The sequence below is a fragment of the Artemia sp. Qi Xiang Cuo genome, chromosome 2, assembly GCF_049724085.1.
Source record: "Artemia sp. Qi Xiang Cuo chromosome 2, ASM4972408v1, whole genome shotgun sequence".
NCBI classification, from domain to species: Eukaryota; Metazoa; Arthropoda; class Branchiopoda; order Anostraca; family Artemiidae; genus Artemia; species Artemia sp. Qi Xiang Cuo.
In genome coordinates, this window is record NC_142795.1 from 90,688,082 (window position 1) to 90,712,520 (window position 24,439).

Here is a 24,439-nt window from a genome sequence, read left to right on the forward strand (position 1 = left end):
GAATTTAACCTTTGGAAAACCGCCTTTGACACTTAAAAAAAGCAAAATGTTCTAGAAACAAAGGATGAACCGGTTAGAGATTATACAATACCAACTTTATGGAACAGTTTGTCTTCAGTCCAAGTAAAGACAGCAGCTGGTTTTTCATGCGCACTTAAAAAAAGCAAAATGTTCTAGAAACAAAGGATGAACCGGTTAGAGATTATACAATACCAACTTTATGGAACAGTTTGTCTTCAGTCCAAGTAAAGACAGCAGCTGGTTTTTCATGCGCATTTAAAAATCTTTGCCAAGGCTTCTTCATCAGAGAGGAGGTGTGTCTCCGAATTCAGCCACTACGATTTAAGGCTTGTCTGAGTGTTTATCAGGTACTTTGTTAATTGATAAAAAGTGACTGATTGATTAAAAATCGGAGCATATTTCCTTTTTATTGCTAACACCATTTGATGGTAAGAAAATTGTTATTGTGGTCTTTTCTTAATGGGCTGTACATTTTAAATTTGGTAAAATCGTAGAATATGAGTTTCAACTCGAAAGTAGGGTAAATATTTACCAAATTATATTATTGAGTTACGACTAAAGTGAATGTACCACTCGATGCCCTTCTGGTAAATTTTTACCAAATCATATTATTGAGTTTCAAATAAAGTGAATATACGATTCGATGCCTTTTTTTATGATGATTACGAATATAACAATCATTTCTATCGGTAATGATTTTTAGCCCCCCCCCCTATATATGTCAATTCAGGATATATATTTGCATATATGGGGGTGGGGGTTAAGTTAGGTTAGGGGGGCTGAAATTCATTTCCGATAGAAATAATTATTATATTCATAATCAGCATAAGAAAAGGCATCGAATGGTGTATTCACTTTATTCCTAACTCAATAATATGATTTGGTAAAAATTTACCGCCCCTTTTTATGCTCTTTACGAATATAATAATCATTTTTGTCGGAAATGAATTTTTGCCCCCACCCCTATATATACCAATGTAGGGTATATATTTGCCCATTAGGGGGGTGGGGGTAACTTTATTTCTTATGTAAATGAGAGGTAAGTTTAATCTTTCCCCCCACCCCCCTAAAGTGCAAAAATATACCCTGAATTGGTATATATAAGGGTGGGGGCTAAAATTCATTTCCGACAAAAATGATTATTATATTCATAAAGAGCATAAAAAAAGGCATCGAGTGGTATATTCACTTTAGTCGTAACTCCATAATATGATTTGGTAAATATTTACCGAAAGTCGTGTGTGCGAATAAAACTTCCAGGAAGAGATTTACAGAGAAAAAAAAAGACGTGGAAAGGTATTATCAAGCTCATATCTCCCTCCATGTTTTCTTACTTGTGAGGCTTAAAAGTCTTGCAGGAAATTCATTCCAGAAAGTTTTGAACTTGTAAAATATTTATTTTTCAAATTTTAATCAGAATATATTGCTTGTGAACTGTGTTAAGGCTGTTCATTGGATTTGAGCCCGATTAAAATAAAATCTTTTTGATTACTTCTAAACAAATTTGTTCTTTGGATTTGAGCCCGATTAAAATGAATTCTTTTTGATTAGTTCTAAACAAATTTGAGATTGATTCTTTTAATTTTAACCAAATTTGATTTTTGATTTTAATCAAAAATAAAAATTTTTCTTCACAGATAGGACTTCTTTTCCTGAAGTCTTTCAAATCTTATAAATAGGGGGGTGACATGTAGCTGAAAGGTCAAACCCGTCTATACTCTTTATTTGGCTGTTAATCCATTTCTAAAAGTTTTATTCGGAACTAGAATAGAATCTAATGCCTCTGAAGTTAAACAAAAAATAGTTTGTGGGAATTTCGTAAAGTGCCAGAAACCCCTCAAAAATGGTGTCGTATCAAAATAAAAAATACACTATTGGAGTCACCCCGGTCGGAAGCTCTAAACAAGAGAATTACTGCCCCCTTCCTTGAACAAGCCATTTTGGAAATCCCCTTTTTGCATGTGAAACACTGATATGCATCTTTCCTTTTTTTTCATTCTTTTCCAGAGATGGCCGTATCGAACCAGTGGTCCTAGAATGTATGGAGGAGACTTCTTTTGAAAAGAAATTGTCATATCTAGTGCATTTTCTAAGTAAAAAACAAAAGATCGTAGGCCTACCACATCAAAGCGGTGTTTTCTGCCATATAACATCATTTTTTCCCAAAGAGATTCAAAATGGCAGAGAATGAAAATTATAAGATAGCCCGTCGATTTTCTATCGTCTAAAACCCTGAACAGGGGGTTTTGAGCTTTTCATTCTGACAAACCACAGAAAAGTGGCGCTTTCTGGCATTGCATGCCACAAAACATCTCTTCTTTTTGCCAAAAGAGAGTCAAAACACCGGATATCGCAAATTCTAATAGAGCCATTCGATCTGTGGTGGTGGTAACAATCAATAGGAAGTTTTGAGCCCCCCTCTGCCAACTTGAAAAATGACTTTAAGGTATGACACGAATGCCCCAGAGAGCTCCGTCTTTATTCATAAAACTTCAGCCGATAAAAGGATTGAAACTGCAGTAATTAATAATACTATTTATTGATAATCAGCAGATGGTGACCTTTTTAAGTAGTAAAAAGATCGTGTCACAGCAAAGTGGCGTTTTCTACCTTTCTTGTGCCACAAAACATCATCTTTTTGCCCAGAAAAGGTTAAAAACATCCCTGAATGCAATTAGTAGGATATCCAATCGTTTTGTCAGGGTCTCAAACCCGTTAATGGTTGTTTTAAGCAAACCCGTTAATGGTTGTTTTAAGCAAACCCGTTAATGGTTGTTTTAAGCAAACCCGTTAATGGTTGTTTTAAGCAAACCCGTTAATGGTTGTTTTAAGCAAACCCGTTAATGGTTGTTTTAAGCAAACCCGTTAATGGTTGTTTTAAGCAAACCCGTTAATGGTTGTTCTCCCAATCTTTAAAAAGGAGGAAAATCGTTCTTTTGCGTTGTTTACTTTACATTGAATTATTTATTTCTAATGAAGGGGACCCGTAAAGGAGCAGTCATATTGCATGGCCTTCTCGTTAACTATGTTATTGACTGTCAAGATTTTTGCCCATCTGCATTGATTTTATCCTCGATCAATCCGTCTTTGGTATTCTATGATGACAACATTTTGAATACTAGCCGGACCCTCAAACAGATCCTAAAAAGTTTCGAAATTCTTCCAGCTGAGTACCAGAAAGTTGTATTACAATTCAACTATACAAAATCTGAGATCATCATTTTCAATTGGAAAATGGATAATCCAGTTCCACTTGCTCTGTTCTTCCAGTTGACCACCTTATTTATCTCGGCCTTCCAATATGTTTCTCTGTCCGCCACATCTGTGAGCTTCTTCATGATCAGCTCAAGCATCAAACCTCAGCAGCTTATACCTCCATTGTCTCAGGTAAACTTCAGTTTAGCCAGATGCTTCTTGCTAGCCTTTATAATGCCACTGATATATATATATATATATATATATATATATATATATATATATATATATATATATATATATATATATATATATATGAAAGCTGGATTCATAAAGATGGACTAAGACACGCTTATCCGGGGGAATTTCAGGTGAGGACAACATTCGGGAGAATGTTGCGTTGCTATGTCAATTTTGGCATAAATGTAAAGTCAAATGGAGACGCATCCAAAGAATCTTCGCAAGCCTTCTAATTAATTATCTTGTTTTAACTTGTTTGGTAGCTTTTTTCGAATATAAATGCTGACATAAGCTATGGGTTTAAAAGGAGTTATAAAAAAGCTGGTTTATGTTACTTGACTGTATACCAATTTAAAAAAGGATTCCCTTGCTTTGCTATAGCCTCTCAGACATTTCGGAGCTTTGAAACGCTAGAGTTGAGACCTGTTTCTAATTTTACTGACGCATGTCTTTTATTACAGGACGAAGGACAGATCCTGCTATATTTTATTTAAGGATTTGGATTAAAATTAACAAAATAAATACGTACAACGGTATGCTATTAGGCAGGGGTGGGGGTGGAAAATGCCCCTTCCAGACCTCGGTTTGCCCTCCCAGACCACAGTTTGCCCCCCTTCCCCCAGCTGAAATTTTATTTTCTTCCAAAATCTTGCCAAAACTAAGATAAACCTGCATAATTCAAGCATCAACAGAAAGGGATCAATATTCTAGTACATATTTACCTTTATAATGCTATAACTACTACTACTACTACTACTAACAAGTCACCGCAGCAACAAGCCGCCTGTGGCCTACACAGCTACGCACGTTCCTCCTCCATCCTAATCTATTCAAAGCCTCCCCTTTTACAGCCTCCCAGGAAGTTCCTATTTCCTTTTAATCTTTCTTAATGACGTCCTCCTACCCCAGACGAGGACGACCTGCCTTCCGTTTAGCCCTAGACGGTTGGCCGAAAGGACAATCTTCGGCAATCTGTCATCCTTCATCCGCACATCGTGCCATAGCCATCTCACCCTTTCTTTCATTATAGTCCTAGAAAGAGGTATTGAACCACATTTTTCGTACAGCCTATTGTTTGAAATACGGTCAGTCAGCCGGGTACCCAGAACAACCCGTAAGCAACTTCTCTGGAAAATATCTAGCAAATCTTCATACGCTTTTCGGAGCGCCCATGCTTCAGAGCCATATTTGACCACCGTCATCACTTTACCTTCTAATATTCTTATATTGGTTTGCAGACTTATCTTCCTATTCTTCCAAACTTTTTTAAACTGTGAAAAAACACCCTGAGCTTTGGCTATTCTAATTTTAACATCGTCACTACTCCCACCGTCTTTACTAATAACACTTCCAAGGTAAGTGCAGCTGCCCCCCTGATCAATCTTTTCGTTACCCAGCGTCACCTTTTCATCTTCACTTATTCTTAGCCTTAGCGACTTAGGCTTCTTAACATAAATTTTCAAACCTATTCTGGAATCCTGAACCCACAAAATCTCTGAAAGTTCGCTTATTCTGCTCTAACTTTTATCTGGGACGCAAATATCAGCAGTGTAATCTAAGTCCAGGAAACTTTTTCTTCCCCATTTGATTCCGTGGTCTCCCATTGTCTTTAAAACATAAAATCGCCAAGAAAGGCCCATTGCCTTTCCTGTGCTCCTTAAGACGAAGTCCATCAAAATAATCCATATAAAGGGGGATAGAAAACAATCCTGCTTAACTCCTGATTTAATACAAAACCAGCTGCTAACCTCATTTCCTACCTTAACCGCAGCAGTGTTATTCTCGTACATATCACTAATCACTTTAATATATTTGTCTGGTATACCATACAAGGATAGAACCTTTAAGCAGCTGGTTTTAATACAAAACCAGCTGCTAACCTCATTTCCTACCTTAACCGCAGCAGTGTTATTCTCGTACATATCACTAGTCACTTTAATGTATTTGTCTGGTATACCATACATGGATAAAACCTTTACTAAAGCTCTTCTATCAACAGAATCGAACGCTTGCTCATAGTCTGTAAAACTGAGGACCAAAGGTGGTTGATAACTCAGGCCCTTTTCAGTTATTAACATAAGAGTGAAAGTTTGGTCGACACATCCTCTACCTTTTCTAAAACCGCACTGTTCTTCTCTTAAAAGTTTGTCTGCGGCATCTCTCAGTCTACGAAGTATCATATTACTAAGTAATTTGCTACCTACAGAGACCAGACTAATGCCTCGATAATTACCACACTCACTCTTATTACCTTTCTTATAAAGTGGCTTAAGTAAGGTTTTCCTAAAATCGTTAAAAACTTTCCCTTTTTCAAAAATCATATTCATAATCTTCAGTCACTTATTTCTAACCTCAGAGCCACCATATTTAAAAAACTCATTTTCCACCCTATCACTGTCACTTAGTACTGTCACTGATTCTTCCTGCCAAAACAAATCTTCCTTCACATCTAAGGTATCACAAATTTTTTCATTTTCCTCTATATCGTTACCTTTATATAGTACTATAAAGTACCTTTATAGTACTTTTAAAGTACTAAATAGTACCTTTATGGTACCAAACGGCTTTTTTGGTTTTGTTTTTACCGTCATTTTCATTTGATTTGGTAAAATTGACTCCAACATTGCTCCACCTTCCAAATTTTTTTTTAACGAAATTACGTCCCTATTCTTAGGGTAAGGTCTTTCCCCCCTCCGCCCCAAAAAAATCTGAAGATTTTCATCTTTCCGTAATATTTTTTTTGTCATGTAATGTACCTGTTTTTTTGTTTTTTTTTCTGTTTTTTTTTTTAATCTACCCCAACCTCACTCCTGATATAAATTCCAGTATAGGCCTACGTCCCCCTAAATGCATATCCAAGATATCCTACATGGATGTGCATCCTCACTTTTTTATGTTCCAAGCAGTGGTGTAATTTCATCAAAATCCTGGGGGGGGGGGTGCAATTTTGGAGCCAATATTCCTAAAAATATGAAAATGACAGTGAAAATTAAAAATGAGTCATAAAGGCAAAGATATACTAAAGAAAACTGACTTGTTTTTCTGGATCCTTGAATTGTGCAGGCTTATTTTAGTTTTGACAAGATTTTTGAAGAAACTAAAATTCAGCTGGGGGTGGGGTAAGCTGGAGTCTGGGGGAGAGCAGTTTCCCCCTGCCCCTTAGCAAATTACTCCCCTGGTACACAGTTGAAACAAGTTTTTTTTTTGTGGTCAAGGACTTGCGGTTTTTTGTGTGTGTCAAATATGCTAAACTATACTTATGTTTTTCTTGGGTATTTTGGGGATGTACTCAGTTGACTGAATGAGTGGCCTTAAAATGCATAATTTGTGGCCTGCAGCATAATTTGCGTTGAATAATGAAATGCAGTATAAATTATGCTGCACAATTTGTTTGTAGCAATATAGTATAGCCGGATGTGTTTCTTTTTCTTATTTTGTTGTTCTTCAATTAACTGATCCATGCAATTATAAACATATGATAAGACCGAATAATAAGAATAGATTGCGAGTAGTAAGCATGTATACAGTATGAAGGGGTATTTCACGGGTGATTTACTCCATATACACCATATACAGTGCAATATCACGGGTGATTGCGTAATATGCCTTACCACTGCCAGGCACCTATTGATCCGACGGGTGATTGCATTATATGGCTTACCACGGTCAGTCACCTATAACTACGAACGATAAATGAGTTACCAGACGGGTTTCAGTACCAACACGCATTTTCTGGCCCAAACAGAGATGTATAAGGAATTATACAAGAATATACAGTGCAGTTTCACGATTATAAGTCCAGGGGCATGGATATGTGTGCAGTTTCGCGGATACATACCTTACCAGGCTCCTGCATCTATTACTAGAACATGTTTTGTCTAGGTTCAATAGCCAAAACTTGACTTCCTCATATCGTATATTCAAAGATGGTCTATTTGTAAAAATACTCTTTTTCACCTGGAGGGCTTATAATCATGTTTTTTCACTATAAATAAAGGTGCAATTAGTCTTTCTGGATTAGTCGAATAAAAGAACTTAAGAAAACTCCTTTATATTTAAATTTATTCGTTTTTCCAATGGAAAACTCCAAAAGGATTAGGGTGAGTAGATATTTATTATTCTTTTTATTCGAAACGTTTTTCGTTATAGCTGGCTTTTAACTATCTGTCATCTGGCTTTTTGATTGTGTGGGGACTACATATCTTTCGTGATTTTTGTAGCAGCTGCCCAGGTATAAGGGTATTTTGTCTAAAACGCTTCTTAGCTAGCTAGCAGAAATATCACATTTTTAGGACTAAAATTGAGCAACGTGTAGCCTTTAAATTCTTGAATTATCATAAAAAAAGAGACAAACCTTTTTTTTGTATAGTTACATTTAACTATCTCATCATATTGATTGACAAAGGACTATATGATCAACTCATAATTCAATTCCTTTGTGCCAGGTGGTATAGGCAATTTTGACTAAAATCGTTCTTAACTAGCTCGCAAAAATATCTCATACGTTCGTAACTGGAAAATGACATACATTTTTTTTGTTTTATCATATGTTGAGCTATGCTATTGTAGATGGGGTGAACAGCACTCTCCCATTAATATTCTGAATAAATAACAAACGGACTAAATAGTCAAAACTGTGTTATTTCATTATGCTTCACATTTAAAATATAGATACTTTAAGCTGCAAATAGAAGTGGCGTTCTTTTTTTTCTATGTGTTTTAAGATGATTGTGATTTAAGCCTTTATTGTTACAAGTTACCTAGTGAGAAAACTGAAAACAATTTTTTTGATTCTAGGGCGTTGATGATCAAACCCCCGAGCAAAAGCGGGTGAAGTTGGATGCCGGGTCTGATAGCACTGACACGAACCTAATCAGATCCTTGAACTTGAGGAGGGATAATGTAATCTGCTTTTCGCACCCTTCAGACAGACAGATAACTTCTAATGACCTACCTGCAATTTCTAACGTAAGTTCATCTGTCAGATAATTTTCAAGCTTATAATGCGCTCAAAATTTCTCAAAAGTATATTCTCTTTTAACTAACAGGGAAGTCATTATCTTCACATCTCTTAGTCCGCGTTACACTCTAGATACACTACAGGATGACGCCGAGTTAAAAATTAGAATCTTTGTCAACGATTGCTTAAAAACTATAGTTATTTAATTATGAGACAGGAAGGTGTGTATGTGCATGTGTTCAAACTCATGGACTACTTTAAGAGGAAAAGAAGAAGAGGGGAATTGGAAAAAGAAAAAAAGAGATGATGGGGAAAATAATGGAGAAAATGATCTATTATCGACTCCTCTGGTTTGTTGAAAAAAATAATATGATCCTTCACACTCAAACTGGTTTCAGGAAACACCACTCCTCAGTAGATGCTTTCATATTATTAACAAATGCAATAAATGAATCATTCTAAAAAAATAATGTCCTAGTCGCAGCTTTCCTAGATATTGAAAAGGGCATATGACAATGTGAACCACCAAATCCTCTTAAATAAACTTGCAAACCTTGGACTACCCCTCAAGCTAGTATCTTTTATAAAATCTTTCATAGAACTGCGAAGTTTCATGCTCCAAGCTCCAAGTAGAAATGGCGTTCTTTTTTTCCTATGTGTTTTAAGATGATTGTGATTCAATCCTTTAAGGTTACAATTTACCTAGTGAGAAAACTGAAATTTTTTTTTTATTCTAGGATGTTGATGATCAAATCCCTTAGCAAAAGAGGGCGAAGTTGGATGCCGGGTCTGAAAGCACTGACACGAACCTAGTCAGATCTTTGAAGTTGAGGAGGGATAATGTAATCTGCTTTTCGCACCCTTCAGACAGACAGATAACTTTTAATGACATACATGCGATTTCTAATGTAAGTTCATTTGTCAGATAGTTTTCAAGTTTATAACGCGCTCACAATTTCTCAAAAGCATATTCTCTTTTAACTAACAGGAAGTAAGTATTTTCACATCTCTTAGTACTCGTTACACTCTAAATACGCTACAGGATGAATCCTAGTTAAAAAATTGCCATTTTTGTCAGCGATTGCTTAAAAACTATAGTTATCTAATTATGAGACTGGAAGGTGTGTATGTGCGTGTGTTGAAACTCATGGAATATTATAAGAGGAGAAGAAGAAGAGGGACATAGTAAAAAAAAGAGTAGGGATGTTGAAGAAAAGAGATGGGGGAGGGGAAAAAGAGAGGGGATGGGGTAAAAAAAATTAATCAGATAGTACCTAAACTTTGTTACGCGACTTTCGGTACTTTTTTAGTACCTTGTAAACACGTTAGTAGAATTGTATTGAAATGCTTCACGAGAAGTAGGTTATCGCTTCTTACTGAGGTATTGGCAGCTCCTTGACAGATATTTTTTATCGTTCTTCCATTTATTTTATTGCTATTAGCCAAACTTCATGTTGTGTGTGTGCCTACCAACTAGTAAATATGTATCGAGCTTTTTTCTGCTCAATCTTTTTCAGTGAAACTAATATCATAAAAATCATGACTTTAGGTACTTATTTAGTACCTGGTAAACATGTGAGTAGAACTGTATCTAAATGCTTCACGAGAAATAGGTTATCGCTTCGTACTGAGGTATTGACAACTCCATGACAGATATTTTTTTTTTCATACTTCCATTTATTCTATTGCTATTAGCCAAACTTCATGTTGGGTGTTTGTGCCTAGCAAGTAGTAAATATGCATCGGGCTTTTTTCTGTTCAATTATTTTCAGTGAAACTAATATCATAAAAAATAGGGAAATATAAAATTGATTAAGCTCTATTTGGCTACTTCATATGATTGAAGTGGACATGTATTTAGCCAATATAATTCTAGGAAGGAAACTAAGTTTTGAGGGGGTGAAAAATTGGCAATGTTTCTGACTTTATAAAATAGCGGATATTGCACATGGAAAAAAAATTCTGTTTTTATAGATTGAGATCAATGAATGAGCGCCACCATCAGCTCAAGAAGCACTTGTTTGCAGTGAACCTGCGCTAGTCATTTCACCGCCAGTGGAGTTTAGAGATGCAGATGATACTTTAGTTGTTGTTGATAATATGGAGTGGGAAAGGGGCTTTCTAAATGACTGTTTTGGGGGTTCAACTAGCCTAGACGACTTAAGTTGTGACATAGATATGATGGAGGACCCGGAATGGACAAATACATTTATGAATGAGTATTTGGGTGATAGTAGTACAAGTGCATCTAAACCGGGTTCTCATAAGAAAACTCCGTTACATGACAATACAGGCTTGCTAGATCAACTATCCCCAAATACCCTGGAAGACATACTAAGTTAATAGGGTCATTTTACACCACGGCCGGCAAATGCAATTGAACAGACTGGGGATGGTGCTATTGTCGATTCTATGCCATCCCCCACATTGAAGTTAACGATAGTAGTATTAGTGAAACATTACATTTACACTTATAGATTTTCCTTTCTAACTCTGCCTTGCACCATACAAATGTCTACTGCGCAAAATTCGTTGACTTATTCGACTCCTTAGTCTCAGTAGATATAATAACACATCCCCTGGATATTACTCATTTATATGTTAACAAGATTCGAGCCCGTCTTGAACAACAGATAGGGGTGTGAGGGGGGAGGAACAGTTTAAAAGCATCGATAGCACTAAAAAACATATTTTAAATGAAAATGTGAGCGAATTCTATTAAAAAACTTGCATACAGATATTTTAGCGATTAGACCATATTTATCTAATTATGAGAAGTTTTTTTAAATTTGGATTAGCAGCATTGTGACTAAACTGGAGAATTATAACGAGGGTTGTAGTGGGTCGGTTGTTTCATTTATTGAGAGTTTAAACGTTAACATCTGTAAATTTAAAAAAGGTTTTATTTTAAGAGGTGAGGCTGGGCATATTGAATTAAAATATCATTCTGATTTAGAGGGTTGTAGGGGGATACAACGAATCTGTTTCGATGCGAGGTTACAGGGTTTCAAGCAAGCATTTTTGATTGCCGCCTATAGAACTCTGCGTGATAATGCCTCTAAGAAAGAGTTGGACGAATTAGCTGTTAATGATAGGGAGGGGTCAAAGTTTCCTAAAGTAGATTTTAATTGTTGGAATGGTCAATTTCCCGTAACATTAAAAGGAATAGATATTTTTGAGCGGGCTAATGCACATTTAAAGATTGGTGTTACGGTGTTGCAATATGAAATGAAATTTGAGGAGGGTCAGCGTTCTGATAAAAAGGATGTATTGTTTCCAGTGAGGGCTCCGTCCATTGAGTCAGTGGAGCATTGGGTCTGGCTTCTATACAAGCCACCCTCAGAGCATGATTCAATTGGACATTTTAATACAGTTACAGATATTAGTAGGGTTTTAAGTGAGGGTAAATATCGGGGGGGGGGGGGTCAATGCTATTATTGGCCAACATGCCTCTCAAGATTTCGGACTGATTTAAAGTTAAAGCATCACTTGAGACACTGTTAACGTCATGGATACCAGGCTGTGGAAACGGTAAGCGGAGATAGAGCGATCTTACGTTTTAAGAATTTCCAGAACACGTTCCTACAGAGCAATAAGATCGCTTTGGACAGCGAGGCGACACTCATAGACGTGTACAATTTGTCAAATCCAAATAGTGTTAAATTTACGAAGCCATAGGGGTGTCTTACGCTCACGCGTAACGAGATTCCAGTAATACCATGTAAGTGTTGGACGTAGTTGAGTCGTTGAGGGGTGAAGACTGCATGCGCTCTGCATTGACCAGTCTAATTAAAACAGCGAATTGGTGCAATTTCTCGCCTTCGTTGCACAAACTGTCCTATTCTCCTATCACCAGATGACAGATTGGCCATTAAAACTCCTAAAATATGTTGGGTTTGCAAGGGAGAATTTGATGATGGTGTTGGGAATGGGGGAAAGAGGAAGGTGATTGACCACGATCGTTTGTGGCAAGAAATTACAACGGGGGGGGGATTAACTTTAGAGGGGTTGCACATCAATCCTGTAATTTAAACGTTACAGAGGAATATTTCGTACCGGTTTTTATACACAATTCCCATTACAACTTAAAGTTTATTTTACCGGCGTTGGCCCGCATAGCCAAGGGAGGAGTTGTAGATAACGCATGGATAGATGGTTCTTTTTCTTATAATATCATACCCAAATAATCGAAGAAGCTACTGCTGCTAGAATTCATGTGGAAAGCAGTTGACAAGGGTAACACGTGCCAGAATAAAATCCGTTTCTTAGACTTTTTCAGCTTCCTCCCCAAGTCCCTAAGTCAATTGATTCAGGTAAAGAAAAGCGACACTTTTGATAGCTTCCCCCTCCTTAAACAACGCTTCCCCGAGGACTAAATATATGATATATTAACGTGCAAATGTATATATGCATATGATTACTACAACTCTGCTTCGAGGCTAGATGAGGTGTCATTACCGCCCATTGAAGCATTTTACAATTCTCTTACTGACAGTCAGTACACCACTAGCGACTATAAATTTGCTAAGAGGGTTTGGGCAAAGGGTGGGTGTAAAAATGGGTGGAATTACTGTAAACTATACCTGGCCAGTGATGTACTGACTCTTCTGGATATTGTGTGCAAAAATGCAGATAAAATCTTTGGGGAATTTGGGTTGGATTTAGGGTATTATTTTTACACTCCTCATCTGGTGATGAACTTGATACTTAAAATCAGCAAAGACGAATTACGTCTGATCGCTGACGTGGATCAGCATCTGTTTTTAAAGAGATCAATGAGGGGGAGTATGTTTTTCACGGGGACTGTATCTTGAAAACTGATCTGACCAGACAGCACACCAATGAAAAGTCAGATGCAGTTTTTTGGATAAGAATTCTCTTTACCCGTCGGCAATGTCTCACTACTGTTTGCCGTGTGGGGAATACAAATGGCTTAATGATCCATGTGCTTCGAATTTCCCCAACATTGCTACCGTTGATGAAAATTGGGCACAGGGATGGTTTCTTGAAATTGACGGTGAAATACCCATGGAAATCCATGGCTCGGTAAAAGACTTTGTTTTCCCGTGCATAAATAGGCCGGTGGGTAGGGACTCTCTGATTCCCTACAATTTATCTTTAGTAGAGGATGAGAGTATGCACTGGGTGCCTTCAAAGCAAAAACTTATTGCTGACCTCAGCCCGAAATATAATATCGTTGTACATCACGTGCTATTGAAATGGATGGTGTCCAATGGTTTAACAGTCACAAAGATTGATAGAGCCCTCCAATTTATTCAAAAGCCTTATATGAGAACGGTTATCGACGCCTTTGTGAGTAAGCGTATGCGAGCTAAAACAAAAGTTAAAAAGTAATTCTATAAACTCATGTTGAACTCAGCCTTCGGTAAAATGAGTGAAAGCTTACAAAAGAGAAGCAGATCTGACATTGTAACCAATCCCAAAGATTGTGCTCGAATCATTGCGGATCAAAACTTCACATCTTTCACTCTCATAGACTCTGATATGGTGCTCCTACATCGTAAGAAAAGAAACATCGTTTTAAACAAAAATATTGCAGGCGGGAGTGCAATAACGGAAATATCTAAAAAACTCATGTTTTCATTTTATTGTAATGTATGCAAGGTACAATGGTCGATTGAGGGACAAGTTCAAGTGTATTACGGGGATACTGATTCACTCCTGTTAAAAGTTAAAACTGAAAATTTGTTAAATGATTTGGAAAATGCAGAGTACATTAGCTCACGAATGGACTCACCAACTGGAATGAATCCCTCTACCCAGAACTAGTGAAACGCGAGGCCCAAAATCAATTGTTATTGTTAAAATCTGAAACGGGAAGCGATCTGATGTCCAGTGGTGTGTTGGGCCGAAGGTATACTGTATGGAAACGCACAACAAGTATATCAAACGAGTTTGCAAGGGGCTACCTACACACTTTGTAAAAAATAATTTCGATATGAGTGTCTATAGAAACTGTATGGAACGTAGTTTAGTCCGAAGAGTGAAAGTCATGGCGATTCGCTCTTTACAATTTAAAAACTACACAGTTAGAGTTGAAAAACACGCCATTTCAGCCATATCAGACAAAGTCTATGTACTTGATGATGATGTGAAGGTACTACCACACGGTCACTATTTAATCTCAGACCGAGTTGAATGTGTAGAGTATAGAAAACAACTCGGTCTGAAAAAATTAACTCAAATTCTTTAATAGTACAAGGTGGGTGGTGGTGGGTGTTTAAATTCTGTTGTTTTTTTTATCAAACAATTTTCAATATGTGTGCAAGGCAGAGCAGTTACTTCTTCTTCATAATTTCCACTATACATAGTTATTTAATGCCCCCTCCGGCCCCAACTCTCCGTAGCGGGCCTCGCGGCGTTTCCCGGCTGCCTTAGTGGCCACCTCGGTCTTCGGCCATCGCAGCGGCCATCCCCGGGGGGTGGGGTTGGGGGACCCCATTTCAAATTAAAAATATGCTTTAAATAAAAATTTGAAATTATTTTAAGTGTTTTTTCCTAGTGCTACCTATTTAAAATAAATGTTGTATTTTTTGTTATAAATAAATAAAAGGAAAAAAGTGTATTTATTAGTGCTTTTTTTTCTAGTGCTTATTTAAAAAAATGTTTATGTTTTTCTTATTAATAAATAAGTTTAAAAAAAGTGTATTTTTCTTGTTCAGAGTGCCTTTTTTCTGTAATGTATTATTTGTAAATTGCTGCTGCTGCTACTTTTATGTTTATAATAAAAGAAAATACGATTCTTTATCGATTTTATTCTTCTCATTGTTCTTGAACAGAGGAGTAATAGGGAAATTATTTAGTCATTAGACATCTATAGTCTACAGCTGTTGAAGACTATACTAGTAGGTGAACTGTTGAAGGGAACAGCAATATGTATCAATTTAAAACACCATTCAGATCGTTTCTGTTTGCTGTCCGTCAATGTTAGACAAAAAGACATACTTAATTAAAATAATTAAAAATTGTGATAAAATGCTTATGGAAAAGCCGAAAAAAATCTACTATTGTTACAGTATTTGGCAGGAGTCATACGATAAAATAAATTGCAATTGCAACATCAGTGCAGATACAATTCATACAGGGGCTTGATGTTTTCAACATTATTGAACCAAACTCCTAGCCGACTATTGACGATTTAGCTGAATCCATTGAACAATGGTCCTAGGAAATGCTACAATTGTTTACCGTTCGCTCTCATCATGAACAGATTTCCGTTACTCTAGTTCTACACAATTTCTTTCATCAGAGAAAATGTATGCGAACACTTGCATTGAAATGCACCTACTATATCATCTACAGAGTTCTTCGTGATTCTAGAACGCTAATAACTGTCAATAGAAAAATATACCCCAGCGCCCCTAAATTTCTACTATCAGTATACAATCAGGCAACTAGTAAGCCCTACGGCTACATCCTCTTGGATCTCAATCAAAATAAACCCGAGGATATGCGTGTAGTAACAGATATTTTTGACAATGAATTCCAGTGAGCAGTAAAAAATCGTATTAGCTATCTACATGACACTGATAAAGCTATATAAAAATAAAAATTTATTTTCCGGTCTAAACAATTCCAAAGACCCATTTAGAAAAGCCTTACTTAGACATAGTATTGACAATGATTTCATTAATCTAATATCTCAACTTTGTTTAAATTTAACCGAGGGTAATGTTCAACTGCCAGAAGTAGTTAAGCAACAGGCAAAGCAACATCGTTCCATTGTACGTGAATTGGCCGATAAAAAGAAAGGAAAGAATTTTAAAAGGAAACGTCTTCTTCAAGCGGGCAGTAGCTTTTTTACACTTTTACTGCCAATAATTGCAGGACTTGTAAACATTTTTCTCTAGATGGATAAACTCTACAAATTGATCCCAATAGAACTTGCTCTCTCACCCGTAGAACAATTTGAGGACAATCTGAGTAAATTCATTGACAATGAGAATACTGAGGATGATAAAAAACTGCTTTTACTTCAATATGCACTTCGCCGATTGGGCAAATATAAGCCTTATCATGTGAAAGCTATCGGCATTAATCACAAAAAGAACCGTCCCCTAGGGACTCTTCTTCTCCTATCACTGCTGGAACACGTTTAAAGAAAGTTTACTAAGATTCATTTATTTCGAGCGTTGTAAATCTAATGTCCCACTAAAATCGTTAAAAATGCGAACAACCAATAATATATCTCACGAAAAGTGGTCAAGACCATATTCCGGCTGAAAGCAAAGAGAAAGAAATTATAAATCAAGGCAAGAGCTATAATTTAATTGATTTAATCTATGATATGGTTATAAATCGTAAAGGACTTTTATCATTTGAAAGTCATCTATACAGCTATCTAAATACACTTAACTTCCCCAAAAGTTTTATTAGCAAAAGGCAAAATTTTAAAAAATTAAATGAACATGCTCCCTCGTCGACAATATTAAAACATGAACAAGAAGAAGAAGAAGAAGAAGACTTTAAATCAATCTTGGAAAATACTAGCACACCTAGTAGAAAAATTGATTTGTTAATGAGGAGGATGAGGAGCACACCACAGATAGCTAGACAAAAGCGAAGATGTATCAAGTCAGCGTCACCACCATCATCACCCACTAGTATACAAAAGGGTAGTGGAGGTTAAACTACGTGCTTACGTTCAAAATGATTGAAGTTCAGAAACGTGTTTATGAAAACATTGGTGAAGTGGGAAGTTTAAGTTCCCCCACCTCTCTAAAGTCTTTTTCCCCCTACATATAATGCAAGCAGATCTATTAACTCTAGATGAGATTCAAAGACGTCACAATACACTTTACAAGTACATTCTACTTGCAATCAGTGTTTTTAGTCGCTATGCATATGCCATTCCATTGCGGTCAAAGAGAGGTGTTGAAGTTGCTCAGGCTATAGAAAGTATTCTCCAATAGGATTCGTATAAAAAATTCAAATGGATTGGTGTAGTGAGATTGTTAATCCACATGTCGAAAAACTGCTAATGAAACATAATATAATGTCCTATCATAGTCAGAGTTCTCTAAAGGATGTAGTGGTCAAACGATTGAAAAGAAATATTCGAATTTTATTTTCAAGATATTGTAAATTGAAAAAAACACCTGCTTTTATTCATGATTTAGATAAAATCTTGTTGATTTATAATCAACGACCTCATCGATCATTGTCCAACTCAACCCCAACGGAAGTTCATCATTCTGATCATGATACATTTGATAGTTTTCATAAACAATATTCCAATGAAAGGTTTGCGAAGAAAAAATTTAATATTGGTGGTACTGTTCGAACTAATAGAACGACGGAGGTTTTTGAAAGAGGCAATTACTTGCGGCCCACAGAAATGTTTAAAGTGGCAAAATCCTGGACAGAAAACCCATAACTTATCGTCTACGAGACAGCAAAGATGAAGAGATTCTTGGTGGCTTTTATGACTATGAACTGCAAAAAGTTAAAAATAATAGTGAAATCGATCAAATTGAAAAGATATTGAAGACTCGTGCTCGTAGGGGTAAGAAACAGTTACTTGTTCGGTGGCTAGGATATAAATCTGATTTTGATTCTTGGATAGGTGTTGAAGATACTAACAATGCCCGATGATTTTTATGTAACATTTATGTTCACCGTCTCCGACCCCCTCTACAATGACTTAAATAAAACAAGTGATTTTCGGACAAAACTCTCCCCAGCCATTAAATTCGACGGTGCGTATGAAGTGGCTCTTGTCGACTGCATTCTCAAAAGTGCATAGGATATCCTTAAAAAGGATTATCTGCCTGAGATGAAAGCTTCTCCATGCGACTTGTAATAATATGTTAAGCATGATTAGACTATCGAATCTGAATCTAGTGAATATCTCCGATTCACTTTGGAAAATTAGGAATATGATTCTATGATGTATATGTATCGCGCAATCAATAGAAAAATCTCATATCGTAGGAAGGGTACATTCTATTTTAGTTATTCAATGGAACACGATAGAATTTACATTAACGCATCTGTTGACACTGAAATGATTCATCTCAATGATAATCTGAGGGATGTTCTTGGCTTTAAACGGAATATGATCAGTAGCAAAAACGCTGGCACTGTTAGCAGGATGGATCATATTATTTTTGCTGATTATCCACCTGGTTTCGCCTCGGACTCTTGCATATTTCTTTATGCATCCTTTGTGGAAACATCGAAAATGTGTAATTAAATTCGAGAATGGATCCTTCTATTTTCCCAGGGTGAAAGACTCAGCATTAATCCATCCTGACCAGGTACAGGGCGATCTTCCAGCCCCCCGACTCACTCACGGCGCAAAATTTGTATTTTATCATTACTTTGGTCAACTGATACTGCACTAATTTGACTCTCTTTTGCCTTTTTATTTTAGAAGTAATGCTTTTCTCCCAGTAAAAAATTTTTTTTAACTGGAAGTCTTACGCCAGAAGAACTCATCGACTGTTCAAAGGTACCTGTTGAAGTGTTTGAGTGTTCAAAGTTAAGCACCCCTTGAGGTAACTTTGAACACCATTTTTAGATAGGTGTAGCTCTAACAACAGGAAGATTAGCAGTTTGGAACAATTGCCATTCGGTGCAAAATGACGTATTCAAGAAACGCCAAAAATAGTTTTGAGTAAATACTAGTTTAAAGAAAAATATCGCAAAAAAACCTCAATTTTTCACGATTTTTAGTTCAAAGTTACCCCGTTCCACGGCTGCAGTGACCCAGGAGTATCATCTAGTTGGAAAATTAAATCATGAGACATTCAATATATCCCAATGGTTACCCCCCCAATGTCAAGATTGATATAAAGTTACAACTAGCCCCATCGAATTTCATTTTGAGAAAAACACTTGCTGCAGCACCTGATGCAAATGTCATTATCACTTCGGCAATTCTTCATGTTCGAAAACAACAGGTTATGAGGTCAGTTGCATTGGCAGTGGAAGAACAAAGAGCCAATGGTAACAACATTAACTTTCTTGTCCCCCATACGATCACCAATCAACGTCACATTGCCTCTGGCTCTCGCAGTTATACCGATTCATCATTTATCAATGAAAATACGCCATCAAAACTCGCTTTGGCATTTGTGAAGAGCGCCAGTGCCGTTAGATCCTGGACTGCAGCCTCCCTGATTTTAATTTTTTGGTCTATCTAGCCTTGTGTGCAAATAGAATGGTATTCCACTGTACACTCTATCATTTGACAAAAAATCTTATACAACTCTGTATGAGTTGATCATGCAGTCCTTAGATCATGACTTCCAACTATTTGAAAATGGAACAACCGATTCAATGTTTTCAAAAAATCATGGTGTAATTGTTTTGGACCTGTCTGGTACCCAGGATATGATCATTGTACGAACGGGGAATGTACGTTTAGAGTGCACATTTGCCGATGCTTTGACTGAGAGTATCACACTAATATCATTGAGTCAATTCGAAACCTATTGGGAAATCACACCCGACAGCAGTGTTCTACTAGACCTAGCACCATGGGCACAACCCAAATAATCAACGTATTTAATAAAGATTTATACATGTCCCAGTACAAGTCCTATTGCATACCATCGGACTTCATTGAAAAAATTCCAAGTGTTAACATCACCCTAATCATTGTTAATAGCAGTCCATCGACTATGAAGACAAGTCATTGGCTGTGCATATTTCAAAGAGCGAAGAATATCGAATTTTTTGATCCTCTTGGCCTATCATATAAATTCTAGAGTCTACACATCAGCAACTTTATTGAGAGCAATGGGGAAACTATTATTCAAAATCAGAGGAGAGCACAGGATTTAACGACTAAGACATGCGGCTTTCATGCACTACTGTCGTGGCTATACCTACAAGCAGTTTCTCAACATTTACGTTGAATTTCCTCGGTTGAACAACTTTCTAGTGGAAAATATACTTTCAAGCGTGTTTAATATTGATTTTAGCGTCCTATGAATAAAATATTCTAAAAATGTATGTAAATTTGTTTATTAATAAAAAAATTGTACATACATGATAAAAAACGACTTTTCTACTCTTTCGAGTTCATCTTCTACTATTTATAGGTATTTGTCGAGAACAACTAATACAGGTAGATTATCTGAATTCACTGTATACTGATCCTGATGTGCAGCAATGTCAGGGTCACATTTTCAACAGTACAGTGTAACTTCACTCTTATCATATCTCTTTGTATAGTCAATAATACTATTCTCATTCAGTTTTTAAAATTTGCATGTTTCAATTTGCTTATTTGAAGCAATATCACAAACAGTGTTCCCAAGTGGAGAATCACTTTCTGTAACAGTCAAATAAAAATCAGTAGGCTTATAATCATAGCAACCATTGTCTTCAAAGCGATGACGTAGAAACCAAATTCTTTTGTTGTTCCAACAGTTGAATCGCTAACCTGCCTCCTCCTCCCAGAATAATCTAAAGCCACGACGATACCAATCTCTTAGCAATAAACTAAAATCACGCTTAGGATACTTTCCAATCATACAAGACATGTATTCATACAGGATATGTATTCTCTCACTGATTACATTTATCATAATGGCAATTAGAGCATAGGTGCCCTCTAGGATGAGAGTCACACATCCCTTCAAGACAGTAATTACAACCTTTAATTTGTACGGAAAATCCTCTATGCAATTTACACGGCTGCCATACTCTACACTTTTCATCACGCTCCTCATTCATTGTACATGTCTCTCATTATGACAAACTATCCAGTGTGTAGAGGCATAGCGGATGCGTTTGGAACATTTTTTCGTGCGTTGATACTCTCGCCATCAAAATGAAAATGAGCTACTATCAAAAAATTGTTTGGGATAGAGAGAGAGGAGTAAATCATCCTTGAACATCATCTTTCTCATGAAAAAAAAGTATCAAATTTCTAAGCTACTTTGCGCGTATAAAAGCAAATCCACAGTATAATTTTGTGTTGTCGTGCTTCATATGCCAATAACTTGTTTAAAGGCCTTTGGTTTAAGACATAAAAGTTGTATGCAATAGTCTAATGATGGAGAATCAGTTTTCATTATATCAACAAGCATTCCTCGAGAAAATATCTTACTTTGAAAGGATAACTCCAGAAAATCATCATCTAGAATGAAACGTTTTTCCATGCACAGGATTCCAACACAGGATTCCCCATGATTCGCTTTTTCTCAAATGTATCCATTTTTTTGAGTCCTAACACTCTCACAACCGACTTCAGACTAACCAGGATTCTTTTTCTACTCTAAAAATATATGTTAGCCTACTATAGAAAGAAAAATATCTTTGATTTAGAAACAATTTTATTGAGCATAATTACAACAATAATAATCACTAATTCAATTTATTTTCCTCAATATATTTCACTAGTGCATCTAATGCAGCTTGAAGTCTATTTATATGCACAATGTTCAGTTTCGCTGCAAAGCATAATTGCTCCTCCAATTTAAATTTGCTCAGTGATATCACATATCTATCATACATATCGTCCAATTCAAGGCTTAGTCTACATCCTCGTGTTATTTCCACTGCCACGTTTGGTACTCTCGCCCTTGTATTGTTGTTGCTACCTGCTCTACCTTCAAGTTCCAATAGTGTAAATGTACCACTCATTTTCTTTACTTATATCGTCTCAAATAAACTATTCTCTCTGAATTCAATTCACTTACTAATATGAACTATAATGAAAATCACTCCTTATATTTGAATCCAATTCCTAATGAAGTTACCGTAGACGGAGTAGCCTCCGATCTCTCTGATTGGCCCCCCCTCCAAAAAAATGGTGTGTTGCCTCAGAAATCTGTCTGGTAACGCACATATTGTTCGTAGTAATAGGTGACTGACCGTGGTAAGCCATATTATGCAATCACCCGTCGGATCAATTGGTACCTGGCAGTGGTAAGTCATATTACGCAATCATCTGTGATATTGCATTGTATATGGTGTATATGGAGTAAATCACCCGTGAAATATCCCTTGATACTGCATACGTGCTTACTACTATTGCGTGAGATTGCGTGATTGCTTGAAACTTCGAGGAAGTCCCTTGACTGACCCCTTGTCTTCAAGGCTGTTTATTTTCTGATATTATTTTAAGTATTTTTGATTATGTTTCATTTACTTTAGTGGAAAACTAGCTTCTTTTACTATAGCAACTTGTTTTATAATAATTAAACAAAATAACAAGTTTTTTGAACTGAAAGTAAGGAGCAACATTAAAGCTTAAAACGAACATAAATTATTCCGAATAGGAAAGGAGCTGCCCCCTCCTCAATACCCCGCTCTTTGCACTAAAGTATTTTACTACTTTATAAAACTTCTTATTCTAATTAAACAGCCCTTATGTTTCAGGAGTTGTTCTTAAAGATTTGTGACAAAGATTCAATCTTTAGCATGAAGAGCGGTATATTGAGGAGGGGGAAACCCCTTTCATATACGGAATAATTCATGTTCGCCTTGAGTTTTAATGTTGTTTATTATTTTCAGTTGAAAAACTTGTTTTATCTATCGAACGAGCCTTCCCTTTCTAAAAAGTTTGTAGATTTTATTAATGTAAGATTGTCTCCAAATCTACCCTCAATTATTTTTAACTCCCTATTCCCTCAAAGAATAGTAATATATTCCTTTCGTGGGAACAGAATTGGAACTTGACAGGATTAGAGCTAGCCAAGTTTTCGTATTTATCCTGATCAAGGCGAAGTAGCCATCCCTTGTCGTTGTCATTCAAATTTTCCGCTGGATATAGTAAAGCTAAGGATGTTATCATGTAATGTAAAGTAGCCATCCCCGCGTTCAACATAGCTAATTGCAATTGACTACAATTATTTTCACAAATTTATTGAACATGCGTTATTATTGCGTTATTTATTGCGTTATTATTGCGTTATTATAACGCAATAATAACGTTATTATAACAAGCGTATTTATTGCGGTTTGAACATCAAGACAAATTTCTGACACACACACATAAAAAAGAAAAAAGAAAAAAAGGTACTTGTCGGTTATTAGAATCACACAAAACACCGCTATAGAGTAATACCATGTATAGCTTGGTCCTCATTTCGTATACGACATTTAAACTGTTGTTTTTTGGGGTTTAGGGGGGTAAAAGGTACCTAGATTAGGTTACATAATAATATATGCTATATTTTACCCCCCCCTGATGTGCAAATATATAGCCCAAATTTGTTTCTAAACTATTATATATTCATCCTGTTTTATTTTATTTCATTAGCATTAACCAAACTAGCACTATATAAAAGAGTGCGTATAGTACAGGAGTACCTATATATATATATATATATATATATATATATATATATATATATATATATATATATATATATATATATATATATATATATATATATATATATATTTTGAAACCAGTTGGGTCTATTTTTAATGCTATAAAGGATTAAACGTTTAATTCAATTTAAGGCCGCTTGAGTGACGTCCTGGAGTGTTGTTCGCCTATCGTATTCTTCTGGAGGTATTGATAAGACAATTGAAAAGAGAACTTGTCTGTTCGTAGTCTAGTTGAATAACTACTGTCGGACGTGTGTGAAATGGCCCCACGGATAGAAGCCCCAGAATTTCGGCTGAGTAAAACTGACGTGGTAAAAAAGGTAAGCCTTGTATTTGCAGGGGCTCGGCTCATTTGCTGCCGCTATATCAAATTATCTAAAAAAAAAATAAATTGAGTTCTCCAAAATATTTCCCAAAATTAACGTTAACGAAAATTAAAGATTGGTTTTTCGCGGTAGGGTTTATGCTTTTACGACTGGAAATTCCTGAGATCCCAATTTTCATTCGGGGAACTCTTAAAAATTATGGCCTCTACTTCAGGCCTGACTCTGTTAATACAGGGGTCTAGGCTCAAGACAATTTCTTAACTCAAATAGGGTAAATTTGCAGAATAGCGGCTCTCCAGAAGGAGGCCTGCCAAAAAAAGAGAGACATTTTTAGATTGCCAATTAAAGGCTCTTTTTTGGGGTTTAAGTCGCGTTTGTGATA

General features: G+C 36.3%; 1 protein-coding gene across 4 annotated transcripts in view; it reads left to right on the forward strand.

Annotated features, from left to right (window-relative positions):
* The first annotated feature begins 213 nt into the window (after window positions 1-213).
* LOC148955789 (hexokinase-2-like) overlaps window positions 214-24,439 on the forward strand; it is a 149,874-nt gene continuing 125,648 nt past the window's right edge. Inside the window, exons 1-2 of one of the 4 annotated variants that reach the window (XM_089104258.1) lie at window positions 214-368; window positions 23,864-24,051. In XM_089104258.1, the coding sequence (XP_088960384.1) occupies window positions 23,992-24,051 (60 nt within the window). In that variant the 5' untranslated portion in view covers window positions 214-368; window positions 23,864-23,991. Of the gene's footprint in view, window positions 450-3,388; window positions 3,409-23,863; window positions 24,052-24,439 lie in introns of those variants that run through there. The other 3 variants (XM_089104253.1, XM_089104274.1, XM_089104266.1) reach the window with 3 other exon arrangements.